The 12,901-nt window shown below is 55.1% G+C and overlaps 1 protein-coding gene across 1 annotated transcript in view; it reads right to left on the reverse strand.

Annotated features, from left to right (window-relative positions):
- LOC116956930 (chondroitin sulfate N-acetylgalactosaminyltransferase 1-like) overlaps window positions 1-12,901 on the reverse strand; it is a 28,657-nt gene that overhangs the window by 6,648 nt on the left and 9,108 nt on the right. The window contains exons 3-10 of the mRNA XM_076054933.1: window positions 10,170-10,312; window positions 9,512-9,660; window positions 8,078-8,389; window positions 6,916-7,078; window positions 6,130-6,523; window positions 4,574-4,672; window positions 2,491-2,602; window positions 2,356-2,434 (exon numbers count right to left, since the gene is read on the reverse strand). Of these exons, the coding sequence (XP_075911048.1) occupies window positions 2,356-2,434; window positions 2,491-2,602; window positions 4,574-4,672; window positions 6,130-6,523; window positions 6,916-7,078; window positions 8,078-8,389; window positions 9,512-9,660; window positions 10,170-10,284 (1,423 nt within the window). The 5' untranslated portion in view covers window positions 10,285-10,312. The remainder of the gene's footprint in view (window positions 1-2,355; window positions 2,435-2,490; window positions 2,603-4,573; window positions 4,673-6,129; window positions 6,524-6,915; window positions 7,079-8,077; window positions 8,390-9,511; window positions 9,661-10,169; window positions 10,313-12,901) is intronic.

Here is a 12,901-nt window from a genome sequence, read left to right on the forward strand (position 1 = left end):
GTGTACACACAGACACACAGTGTACACACAGTACACACAGTGTGTACGTGTACACACACAGTGTGAACACACACACAGTACACGCACAGACAAACAGTGTACACACACAGTACACACAGTGTACACACAGTGTACACACAGTACACACAGTGTACACACACACAGTGTACACACACACACAGTGTACACGCACAGTACACACACGACACACAGTACACACACAGTACACACATAGATACACGGTACACACATAGATACACAGTACACACACAGACAAAGTGTACACACACAGACACATAGTGTACACACACACAGTGCACACACACACACAGTGTATACTCACACACAGTGTATACTCACACAGTGTACACACACACACAGTGTACACACACAGACACACAGTGTACACCCAGACACACAGTGTACACACACAGTGTACACACAGTACACACAGTATACACGCACACACAGTGTACACACACACACACACAGTGTATACACACAGTGTACACACACACAGTGTACACACACAGTGTACACACACAGTGTACACACAGCCACACAGTGTACACACAGTACACAGTGTACACGCACACAGTGTACACGCACACAGTCACAGTACACACACAAACACACTACACACAGACACACAGTACACACAGAGACACACAGTACACACAGAGACACACAGTACACACATAATATACACACACAGTGTACACACACAGTGTAAACACACAGTGTATACACACACAGTGTACACACACAGTACACACACAGACACACAGTACACACACAAACACACAGTGTACAGTGTACAAGCACACACAGTGTACACACACACAGTGTATTCACACAGTGCACACACACACAGTGTACACACACACAGTATACACACACACACAGTGTACACACACAGTGTACACACACACAGTATACACACACACACAGTGTACACACACAGTGTACACACACAGTGTACACATGGCCATACAGTGTACACACACACAGTCACACAGTACACACACAGACACACAGTACACACAGAGACACACAGTACACACAGTACACACATAGTATACACACAGTGTACACACACATACAGTGTACACACACACAGTGTACACACACATACAGTGTACACACACACACACAGTGTACACACACTCAGACACACACAGTGTACACACACACACAGTGTACACACACACACACTACACTATACACTACACTACTATAACACTACACTACTATACACTCCACTATACACTACAACACAACTATACACTACACTATACACTACACTATACACTACACTACAACACTACTATACACTACTACTACACTATACACTACACGCTACTACTACACTATACACTACACTATACTACGATACACTACATTACTACACTATACACTACACTACACACTACTACACTATACACTACTACTACACTATACACTACACTAGACACTACTACTACACTATACACTATACTATACACTACTACTACAACACTATACACATCACGATACATGACACTATGATACACTACTACTACACTACACTATACACTATAATATACACTACACTAAACATGACACTACTATACACTACACTATACACTACACTGCTATACACTACACAATACACTGCTACTACACTATACACTACACTACCCCTACTACCACTACACTATACACTACACTACCCCTACTACTACTACACTACTACTACTACTATACTAGTCACTACACTACTACTACACTATACACTACACTACCCCTACTACACTACTACTACTACTACACTAGTCACTACACTACTACTACACTATACACTACACTACCCCTACTACTACTAATACACTACACTAGTACTACACTACACACTACACTATACACTACTACTACACTACCCCTACTACTACTACACTATACACTACACTACTACTACACTATACACTACACTATATACTACACTATACACTACTACTACACTATACACTACACTACACACTACAATATACACTACACACTATACTATATGCTACACTACTATACGCTACACTACGATACACTACACTATACACTACTATACACTACACTACTATACACCACTACTATACACTACACTATTTAATAAACTACTATACACTACACTATGCACTACACTATACACGACACTATACACTATACTAAACTACACTACATGACACTACTACTACACTATACACTACACTACTACCACACTATACACTACACTACTATACACTACTACTACACTATACACTACTACACTATACACTACACTATACACTACACTAGTACTACACTACCCCTACTACTACCCACCAGGCCGTGCGTGCGTGCGACAGGAAGTGAGGAACTCCGCCGTGAAGACGATATCCACGTCGCAGAAGAACAGCAGCACCTCCCCCCCGCAGGCCACGCCCCCTCACCCCCCGCAGGCCACGCCCCCCCGCCGACGCCCCTCCCCCCTCCCCCACCCGGCCAGGCCCGAGCCCCCGCGTCGAGCCCAACCCCGCGGGAGAACTCCCCGGCCAGCGGCACCATGGAGACGTTGGGGAAGCCCTCCAGCCTGGGGGGTGGGGGGGGAGTGGGGGGGTGGGGGGAGTGGGGGAGTGGGGGAGGGGGGGGAGTGGGGGTTGAGGGTTAGGGGTGGGGGAGGGGAGGGAGGGGAAACTCATAGGTCAAAGCTGAGTCTCACTGTTCATGTGTGTGTATGCATGTATGCGTGTTTCAGGAAAGTGCGGTCCTGCACGGATGCCATATTTTCTGTCCATCTGCTACAGCAGAGGTGTAGGGAATTCCAGCAAGACCTACATCTCTGCTTTATTGACCTGGTCAAGGCCTATGATACCATCAGTAGGCCTGGGCTCTGGGTTCTTCGTGCTTTTGGAGTACCTGACCCTCTGCTCACGATCATTAAGGACCTTCATGATGGTGAGCGGGCCCGGGAAAAAACTACATGGCCGGGAGTCAGAGCCATTCCCTGTACACCTTGGGGTGCGTCAGGGATGTCCTCTGGCTCCCACATTATTTAACATCTATTTTGACCACGTAGTTCATGAAGCCTTCAATAGCTGTACCGGGGGAATCTCCATATGGTACAGATATAATGGGAGGCTGATCGATGCCCGGGTGCGGTCAAGGGATGGCTCCCTATTGCTCAACCACGTTATGTATGCTGATGATTTGATAATAGCTGCTCATTCAGAGGAGGAGTTGGAGACGCTGTTGTTGAGATTGGAGCGTGCTACTAAGAGATGGGGCCTTACCATCAGCCCCACCAAAACTAAGCACCTGCCTGGGTATTTTGTACCATCGGACACTCCACCTCCACAACTCCCAATCGGTGATGGGGCAGTTGTGGAGAGAGTGGAGAGTTTACCATACCTGGGCAGTGTGCTTATGACCGGCTCCAGTTTAACAGCAGAGGTCTCACTCCGAATCAGTCGAGCGGCAATATCTTTTCATCGGTTGCGTAATGCTGTGTGGAAGCTACCTGGTCTGTATCTCCGCACTACGCTTCAGGTCTTCTCGGCCACGGTCATTCCCTCCCTTCTCTACGCTTGCGAAACGTGGACCCCCCTAATGGAACATCTTCGCCGGTTAGAAACATTTAGGCTGGCCTGCCTACGATCCATCCTGGGTTTAACCAGGCTAGACTGTGTGAGGAGCTCACAAATCCTTGGAAGATCTGGGCACGGTCCCATCGGTGAGCTCCTCCGGCAGGCAAGGCTGCGTTGGCTGGGTCATGTAGCCCGCATGCCCAGCCACCGCATGCCGAAACAGCTTTTGTTCGAGGGGGCTAAGCGGGCGCGGCACGGGCTAGAGAAGAGATGGAGTGACGTGGTACAGGAGGACGTGGAGCTGAGTGGACTTGCCGATGACTGGTACCAGCGGTGTCAAGATCGGCCTCTGTGGAGGAGGCTCGTGAAGAACGCTACTGGGCAGTTGGAGGCAGTCGCCCTCCAAAAACAACGGAGGGTGGAGGAGCGACGCTCACAACAACGAGCGGAGCGCCGGGTGGCTAAAGCACAGCAGGTTGGCACAGTAGGGGGCACAGGTGGTGCATCAGCCAGTCATCTCAGTCAGTCGACCCGTGGCACCTGGGTCTGCCCCGTGACCTCCTGCCAGCGGGCGTTCGACACTTCACGTGGCCTCAGGGTGCACATAGCCTGGCACAAGCGTCGTGATGACGTCACCGCCACTTAGTGGCGAATGGCGGTTGTTGTTGTTGTATGTGTGTGTGTATGTGTGTGTATGTATGTGTATGCGTGTGTATATGTGTGTGTGTGTATGTATGTGTGTATGTGTATGTATGTGTGTGTGTATGTGTGTGTATGTGTGTGTGTATGTGTGTGTGTATGTATGTGTGTGTGTATGTGTATGTATGTGTGTGTGTATGTGTGTGTATGTGTGTGTGTATGTGTGTGTGTATGTGTGTGTGTATGTGTGTGTGTATGTGTGTGTGTATGTGTGTGTGTATGTGTGTGTATGTGTGTGTATGTGTGTGTGTATGTGTGTGTCTGTGCGTGCGTCTCACTGGGTGCTCCTCAAGATGTCTTCCACCTCGCGAAGTCCCGGAGATCCGAAGTAAACGACGGTCAGATGCACCGTGCCTCGCTGGCTCGCAACTACCTGCCTGTAGCGTCACACACACAGCGTCACACAGCGTCACACACACACAGCGTCACACACACACAGCGTCACACACCCAGCATCACACACACAGCGTCACACACAGCATCACACACACACAGCATCACCCTACACACAGCGTCACACACACAGCGTTACACAGCGTCACACACGCAGCGTCACACACAGCGTCACACACAGCATCACACACAGCGTCTCACACACACACAGCGTCTCACACACACACAGCGTCTCACACACACAGCGTCTCACACACACACACAGTGTCACACACACAGCATCACACAGCGTCACACACGCAGCGTCACACACACACAGCGTCTCACACACACACAGCATCTCACACACACAGTGTCACACACACAGCGTCACACACACAGCGTCACACACACACAGCATCACACACACAGCGTCACACAGCGTCTCACACACACACAGCGTCTCACACACACAGTGTCACACACCCAGCGTCACACAGCGTCACACACACAGCGTCACCCACATAAACACAGCGTCACACACACACACAGTGTCACACACACACAGCATCACAACAACCGCCATTCGCCACTAAGTGGCGGTGACGTCACCACGACGCTTGTTCCAGGCCATGTGCATCTTGAGGCCACGTGAAGTGTCGAACAACCGCGGGCAGGAGGTCACGGGGCAGACCCAGGTGCCACGGGTCGACTGACTGAGATGACTGGCTGGTGCACCACCTGTGTCCCCTACTGTGCCAACCTGCTGTGCTTTAGCCACCCGGCGCTCCGCTCGTTGTTGTGAGCGTCGCTCCTCCGCCCTCCATTGTTGTTGGAGGGCGACTGCCTCCAACTGCCCAGTAGCGTCCTTCACGAGCCTCCTCCACAGAGGCCGATCTTGACACCGCTGGTACCAGTCATCGGCAAGTCCACTAAGCTCCACGTCCTCCTGTACCACGGCACTCCATCTCTTCTCTAGCCCGTGCCGCGCCCGTTTAGCCCTCTTGATCCGGCCGAACAAAAGCTGTTTCGGCATGCGGCGGCTGGGCATGCGGGCTACATGACCCAGCCAACGCAGCCTTGCCTGCCGGAGGAGCTCACCGATGGAACTTAGCCCAAATCTTTCAAGGATTTGTGAGCTCCTCACACAATCCAGTCTGGTTAAACCCAGGATGGATCGTAGGCAGGCCAGCCTAAATGTTTCTAACCGGAGAAGATGCTCCATTAGGGGGGTCCACGTTTCGCAAGCGTAGAGAAGGGACTGATTCGGAGTGAGACCTCTGCTCTCAAACCGGAGCCAGCCACACACACACACAGACAGAAACACACACACAGATACACCATCACCACCATCACCACAGTCACCACCACCATCACCACCATCACCACAGTTACCACAGTCACCACCACCATCACCACCACCACCACAGTCACCACCACCATCACCGTCACCACCGCCCACCTAAAGTTGTGCATGAAAGCGCGAAACGCGTTGGTGCGCCGTGCCAGCGGCACCACCACGTGGAGCGGCGGGAAATACCCGCCGCCACCACCGCCACCACCGCCACCACCGCCACCACCGCCACCACCGCCACCACCGCCACCACCGCCACCACCGCCACCAGCGCCGCCGCCACCACCGCCACCACCATCGCCACCACCGCCACCACCGCCACCACCGTCGCCAGCGCCGTCCACGGCCACCACCACGGGCGGTGCCAGGGGGCGGAACAGCGTGACCACGCGCAGCGGCGATCCGCCCACCCCGGCGGAGTCATCAGAGCCGTCGGTCTCCGCGGGGCGTCGGAAGGCGAGGCGATACTCCGTGCCCTTGTCACGCTCGCTGCGGAAAAGCCCTGCGGTGGGAGGGTGGGGGGGTGGGTGAGTAAGTGAGTGGGTGAGAGAGTAGGTGAGTGAGTGAGTGAGTGGGTGGGTGGGTAAGTGAGTGGGTGGGTGGGTGAGTGGGTGAGTGGGTGAGTGGGTGGGTGAGCGAGTGGGTGGGTGGGTGGGTGAGTGAGTGAGCGAGTGAGTGAGTGAGTGGGTAGGTGGTTGGTTGGGTGAGTGTGTGGGTGGGTGGGTGGGTGAGTGAGCGAGTGAGTGGGTGGGTGGGTGGGTAGTTGGTTGGTTGGGTGAGTGAGTGGGTGGGTGGGTGGGTGGTTGGTTGGGTGAGTGGGTGGGTGGGTGGGTGGGTGAGTGGGTGGGTGAGTGAGCGAGCGGGTGAGTGAGTGAGCGAGCGGGTGAGCGGCACCTTCAACGAAGTGAGCGAGTGAGTATCCGTCACCCCCCGCCCGCTCCCCGCCATTGAGGGCGACGATGGCGGCGTCCACGGCCTGGACGAGCTCCTCGCGGCGGTCGCGACGGAGAGGCCGCTCCTCGGGGTGGCGCGTCAGCCCCGTCTCTAGCTGGTACACCTGGGACAGTGAGTCACTGACTGAGCAAGCGAGCGGGTGACTGAGTGAGTGACTGAGTGAGTGAGCGAGTGACTGAGTGAGCGAGTGACTGAGTGGGTGACTGAGTGAGTGACTGAGCGAGTGAGTGACTGAGCGAGTGAGTGAGTGAGTGAGTGGGTGAGTGAGTGAGCGAGCGGGTGACTGAGTGGGTGACTGAGTGAGTGAGCGAGTGACTGAGTGACTGACTGACTGAACGAGTGACTGACTGAGCGAGCGACTGATTGACCGAGTGAGTGACTGAGCGAGTGACTGACTGACTGAGCGAGTGAGGGACTGACTGAGCGAGTGAGTGAGTGACTGACTGAGCGAGTGACTGACTGAGCGACTGACTGACTGAGCGAGTGAGTGACTGAGCGAGCGGTGCACCACCTTGTGTGCAGTGAAGCTGTCGTAGGAGATGACCGCGTACTCGCTGGCTGAGTGACTGACTGACTGAGCGAGTGAGTGACTGACTGAGTGAGTGACTGAGTGAGCGAGTGACTGACAGAGTGAGTGACTGAGCGAGTGACTGACTGAGCGAGTGAGTGACTGAGCGAGTGCGCGAGCGACTGACTGACTGAGCGAGTGACTGACTGAGCGAGTGAGTGACTGACTGAGTGAGCGCGCGAGCGAGTGACTGACTGAGCGAGCGTGCGAGCGACTGACTGACTGAGCGAGTGACTGACTGAGTGAGTGACTGACTGAGCGAGTGACTGACTGAGCGAGTGACTGACTGAGCGAGTGACTGACTGAGTGACTGAGCGAGCGACTGACTGACTGAGTGAGTCACTGAGTGAGTGAGTGAGTGACTGAGCGAGTGACTGACTGAGCGATTGACTGAGCGAGTGAGTGACTGACTGAGCGAGCGGCTGACTGACTGACTGAATGAGTGAGTGACTGAGTGAGTGAGTGACTGAGCGAGTGACTGACTGAGCGAGTGACTGACTGAGCGAGTGAGTGACTGAGCGAGCGGTGCACCACCTTGTGTGCAGTGAAGCTGTCGTAGGGGATGACCGCGTACTCGCTGGAGTAGCGCCCCCCCCAGAGAACCTCAGAGCGCTCGGCCTGCGACGTGAGGAAAGCCTGCAGGCTCGCCTGGCCGCCTGGGCCCGAGGCATCCATGGGGGCCGGGGAAGCGGCTTGGGCCGCATCCCCTCCAACCGCGGGGGCAACGCCCACCACTGCGCCGGCCCCGCCCACAGCCACGGAGGCCCCGCCCCCCACCACGGAGGCCCCGCCCACCACCGCACCTTGCAGGGTCTTCAGCTGCTCCGTGCGGTGGTGGAGCTCGGACTGGGGGCAGGGGTGGGTGAGTGAGTGGGTGAGTGAGTGGAGTGGTGAGTGGGTGGGTGGGTGAGTGGGTGGGTGAGTGGGTGGGTGAGTGGGTGGGTGAGTGGGTGGGTGAGTGGGTGGGTGGGTGAGTGGGTGGGTGGGTGGGTGAGTGGGTGGGTGGGTGGGTGAGTGAGTGGGCGAATGGGTGGGTGGGTGAGTGAGTGAGTGGGCGGGTGGGTGGGTGGGTGAGTGGGTGGGTGGGTGGGTGAGTGAGTGGGCGGGTGGGTGGGTGAGTGAGTGAGTGGGCGGGTGGGTGGGTGAGTGAGTGAGCGGGTGGGTGAGTGAGCGGGTGGGTGGGTGGGTGAGTGAGTGAGTGGGTGGGTGAGTGAGCGGGTGGGTGGGTGAGTGAGTGAGTGAGTGGGTGGGTGGGTGAGTGGGTGGGTGGGTGGGTGAGTGAGTGGGCGGGCGGGCGGGCGGGCGGTGGGTGAGTGAGTGAGTGAGTGGGCGGGTGGGTGGGTGGGTGAGTGAGTGAGTGGGCGGGTGGGTGGGTGAGCGGGTGGGTGGGTGAGTGGGCGGGTGGGTGGGTGAGTGGGCGGGTGGGTGGGTGGGTGGGTGGGTGGGTGGGTGAGTGAGTGGGTGGGTGAGTGAGTGAGTGGTGGGTGAGTGAGTGAGTGAGTGGGTGGGGTGGGTGAGTGGGTGGGTGGGGTGAGTGGGTGGGTGAGTGGGTGGGTGGGTGAGTGGTTGGGTGGGTGGGTGAGTAGGTGGGTGAGTGGGTGGGTGGGTGGATGGGGAGTGGGTGGGTGAGTGAGTGAGTGGGTGGGTGAGTGAGTGGGTGGGTGGGTGAGTGGGTGGGTGGGTGAGTGAGTGAGTGGGTGGGTGAGTGAGTGGGTGAGTGGGTGGGTGAGTGGGTGGGTGAGTGGGTGGATGCATGGGTAATTGGGCATATGGGTGATGATAGTGGTGGTGATGCTGGTGGTGATGGTGGTGAGGGTGGTGGTGAGGGTGGTGGTGAGGGTGGTGAGGGTGATGGTGGTGATGCTAGTGAGGGTGGTGAGGGTAGTGCTGGTGGTGAGGGTAGTGCTGGTGGTGAGGGTAGTGCTGGTGGTGAGGGTGGTGATGGTGGTGATGGTGAGGCGTGCTCACCTTGAGCTGCGCCAGCTGCCTGCGCAGCACCTGCAGCTGCTGGTGGTGCCGAGCGGATTGCTCCGCCAGCTCGGCCTGGTGCTGCCCCAGGCCTGCGTCTCGCCTGAGCCCCGCCACCGCCTCCTGGCCACGGGGGGCAGACTCCTCGGCTGGGGGGGGGGGGGGGGTAGGTGGGGGGTAGGAAGGGTAGGTGGGTGGGGGGTGGGTAGGTGGGTGGGGGGGTAGAGGGGGGTGGGGGGGGAGGTGGGGGGTAGCGGGGTAGTGGGTTGGGGTGCATTCAGTCACAAAGAGAAAGATCCCCCGTGTAGCCTCTAGCAGGCTGTAGGGGCAAGTGCTGTTAGTAGCACCTACACACAGACAAAGATCCCCCAGGTAGCCTCTGGCAGGCTGTAGGGGCAAGTGCTGTTAGTGGCACCTACACACAGACAAAGATCCTCCGTGTAGCCTCTAGCAGGCTGTAGGGGCAAGTGCTGTTAGTAGCACCTCGGTGAGTGTGGCCTAAACCATGGTGGGTGTGGCCTAAATCACGGTGGGTGATGTAGGCCACACCCACCGTGGTTTAGGCCACACCCACCGTGGTTTAGGCCACACCCACCATGGTTTAGGCCACACCCACCATGGTTTAGGCCACACCCACCGTGGTTTAGGCCACACCCACCATGGTTTAGGCCACACCCTAGCGTGTGCAGCAGCCAGAGCAGAGCGGCCACCGCGAGGCAGGCGCCCGGCACGAGGCGCCTCGGCCAATGGGAGAGCAGCTTGCGGGTCACCATGGCGACGGGCGGCCAATCGGGCGCGGCCCTGGGGGGGGGGGGGGAGACAGAGGCGATTTAAGACAGAGCCCTGTGGTGAGTTGAGGCACCCATTGATTATCACAGAGCCCCATCGATTATCACAGAGCCCCACTGATTAACACGAGCCCCATTGATTAACTCAGAGCCCCATTGATTAACACTGAGCCCCATCGATTAACACAGAGCCCCATTGATTATTACAGAGCCCCATCGATTAACACGACCCCATTGATTAACACTGAGCCCCATCGATTAACACACAGCCCCATCGATTAACACAGAACCCCACTGATTATCACAGAGCCCCATCGATTAACACTGAGTCCCATTGATTAACACAGCCCCATCGATTAACACTGAACCCCATCGATTATCACAGAGCCCCATTGATTAACACAGAGCCCCATTGATTAACACTGAGCCCCATCGATTAACACAGAGCCCCATTGATTAACACAGAGCCCCATTGATTAACACAGAGCCCCATTGATTAACACAGAGCCCCATTGATTAACACAGAGCCCCATCGATTAACACAGAGCCCCATCGATTAACACAGAGCCCCATTGATTAACACAGAGCCCAATTGATTAACACAGAGCCCCATTGATTAACACAGAGCCCCATCGATTAACACTGAGCCCCACTGATTAACACAGCCCCATTGATTATCACAGAGCCCCATCGATTAACACAGAGCCCCATTGATTAACACAGAGCACCATTGATTAACAAAGAGCCCATTGATTAACACTGAGCCCCATTGATTAACACAGATCCCCATCGATTAACACTGAGCCCCATCGATTAACACAGAGCCCCATCGATTAACACAGAGCCCCATCGATTAACACTGAGCCCCATTGATTAACACAGAGCCCCATTGATTAACACTGAGCCCCATCGATTAACACAGAGCCCCATTGATTAACACAGAGCCCCATTGATTAACACAGAGCCCCATTGATTAACACAGAGCCCATTGATTAACACTGAGCCCCATTGATTATCACAGAGCCCATTGATTAACACTGAGCCCCATTGATTAACATAGATCCCCATCGATTAACACTGAGCCCCATCGATTAACACAGAGCCCCATTGATTAACACAGAGCCCCATCGATTAACACTGAGCCGCATTGATTAACACAGAGCCCCATTGATTAACACAGAGCCCCATTGATTAACACAGAGCCCCATCGATTAACACAGAGCCCCATTGATTAACACAGAGCCCCATTGATTAACACTGAGCCCTGTGGTGAGTGAGGCCCCATTGATTATCACCGAGCCCCGTTAGTATTGACTGTGCTCGTCACCGCGTGGTGCCGGGGCTTGCGAGTTCACGGCCGGCAAGGCGGCGCTGTCATCACGGCACGCGGCGCCGGCCCTAGCGGGGCTTGGGTGAGCGCGGTGACACCGGGACCGGCGCGCGGTGCCGGATTCCCGGTGAGCGAGAGAGAGCGTCAGCCAGCCAGGGTCACACGTTGGGGGTCACGACGCGCCGGTTGAACCTGCCGGCACGTCACCGGACGCGATAGTGGAGGGGGGGGGGGGCTACCGGTGGGCGAGGGCCAAGGGCGCTCGACGTGGTCCAGAGGAGCTCTCGGGAACCGTCGAGAAAGAGCCGGAGAGATCTAGAAGGTGGGTGGGGCCGAGGGCGGAGATAGCCCAGGGGGAGGGGCTCGGGGTTCTTCAAGTGCTGCTGCTGCTACTGTGAAGAAGATTCACGTCGGCGAGGAGAAGAAGGCCTCTCGCCACGCAGGCCGAGACACAGCTCGTGGTGTGAGCCGGGACACAGTTCGTGGTGTGAGCCGGGACACAGTTCGTGGTGTGAGCCGGGACACAGTTTGTGGTGGGAGCCGGGAGAGTGAACCGGGACACAGCTCGTGGTGGGAGCCGGGACACAGTTCGTGGTGGGAGCCGGGACAGCTCGTGGTGGGAGCCGGGACACAGTTCGTGGTGGGAGCCGGGAGAGTGAACCGTGTCCAGCTCGTGGTGCGAGCCGGGAGAGTGAACCGTGTCCAGCTCGGCCGTAGCGTGGCTGGATGGGCGTTCGAGACCCGAGTGTGGATTGTGTTACGTTTTGATGTTTCATAAATAGTGTGAGTAGTAGTAGCACAGTAGTAGTATAGTAGTAGTATTATAGTAGTAGAGTAGTAGTATAGTAGTAGCACAGTAGTAGTAGTATAGTAATATTAGTGTAGTAGTAGTATAGAAGTAGTATAGTAGCAGTATAGTAGTAGTGTAGTAGTATAGTAGTAGTGTAGTAGTAGTAGTATAGTAGTAGCACAGTAGCAGTAGCATAGTAGTAGTATAGTAGTAGTATAAGTATAGTAGTAGTAGTGCAGTAGTAGTATAGTGGTAGTATAGTAGTAGAAGTGTAGTAGTATAGTAGTAGCAGTGTAGTAGTAGTAGTATAGTAGTAGCAGTGTAGTAGTAGTATAGTAGTAGTATAGTAGTAGTGTAGTAGTAGTATAGTAGTAGTGTAGTAGTAGTATAGTAGTAGTGTAGTAGTAGTAGTGTAGTAGTATAGTAGTGTAGTTGTAGTAGTATAGTAGTGGTATAGTAGTAGTATAGTAGTAGTGTAGTAG

Source organism: Petromyzon marinus, chromosome 68, assembly GCF_048934315.1.
Source record: "Petromyzon marinus isolate PM22_M1 ecotype Great Lakes invasive population chromosome 68, UKy_Petmar_22M1.pri1.0, whole genome shotgun sequence".
Classification (NCBI taxonomy): domain Eukaryota; kingdom Metazoa; phylum Chordata; class Hyperoartia; order Petromyzontiformes; family Petromyzontidae; genus Petromyzon; species Petromyzon marinus.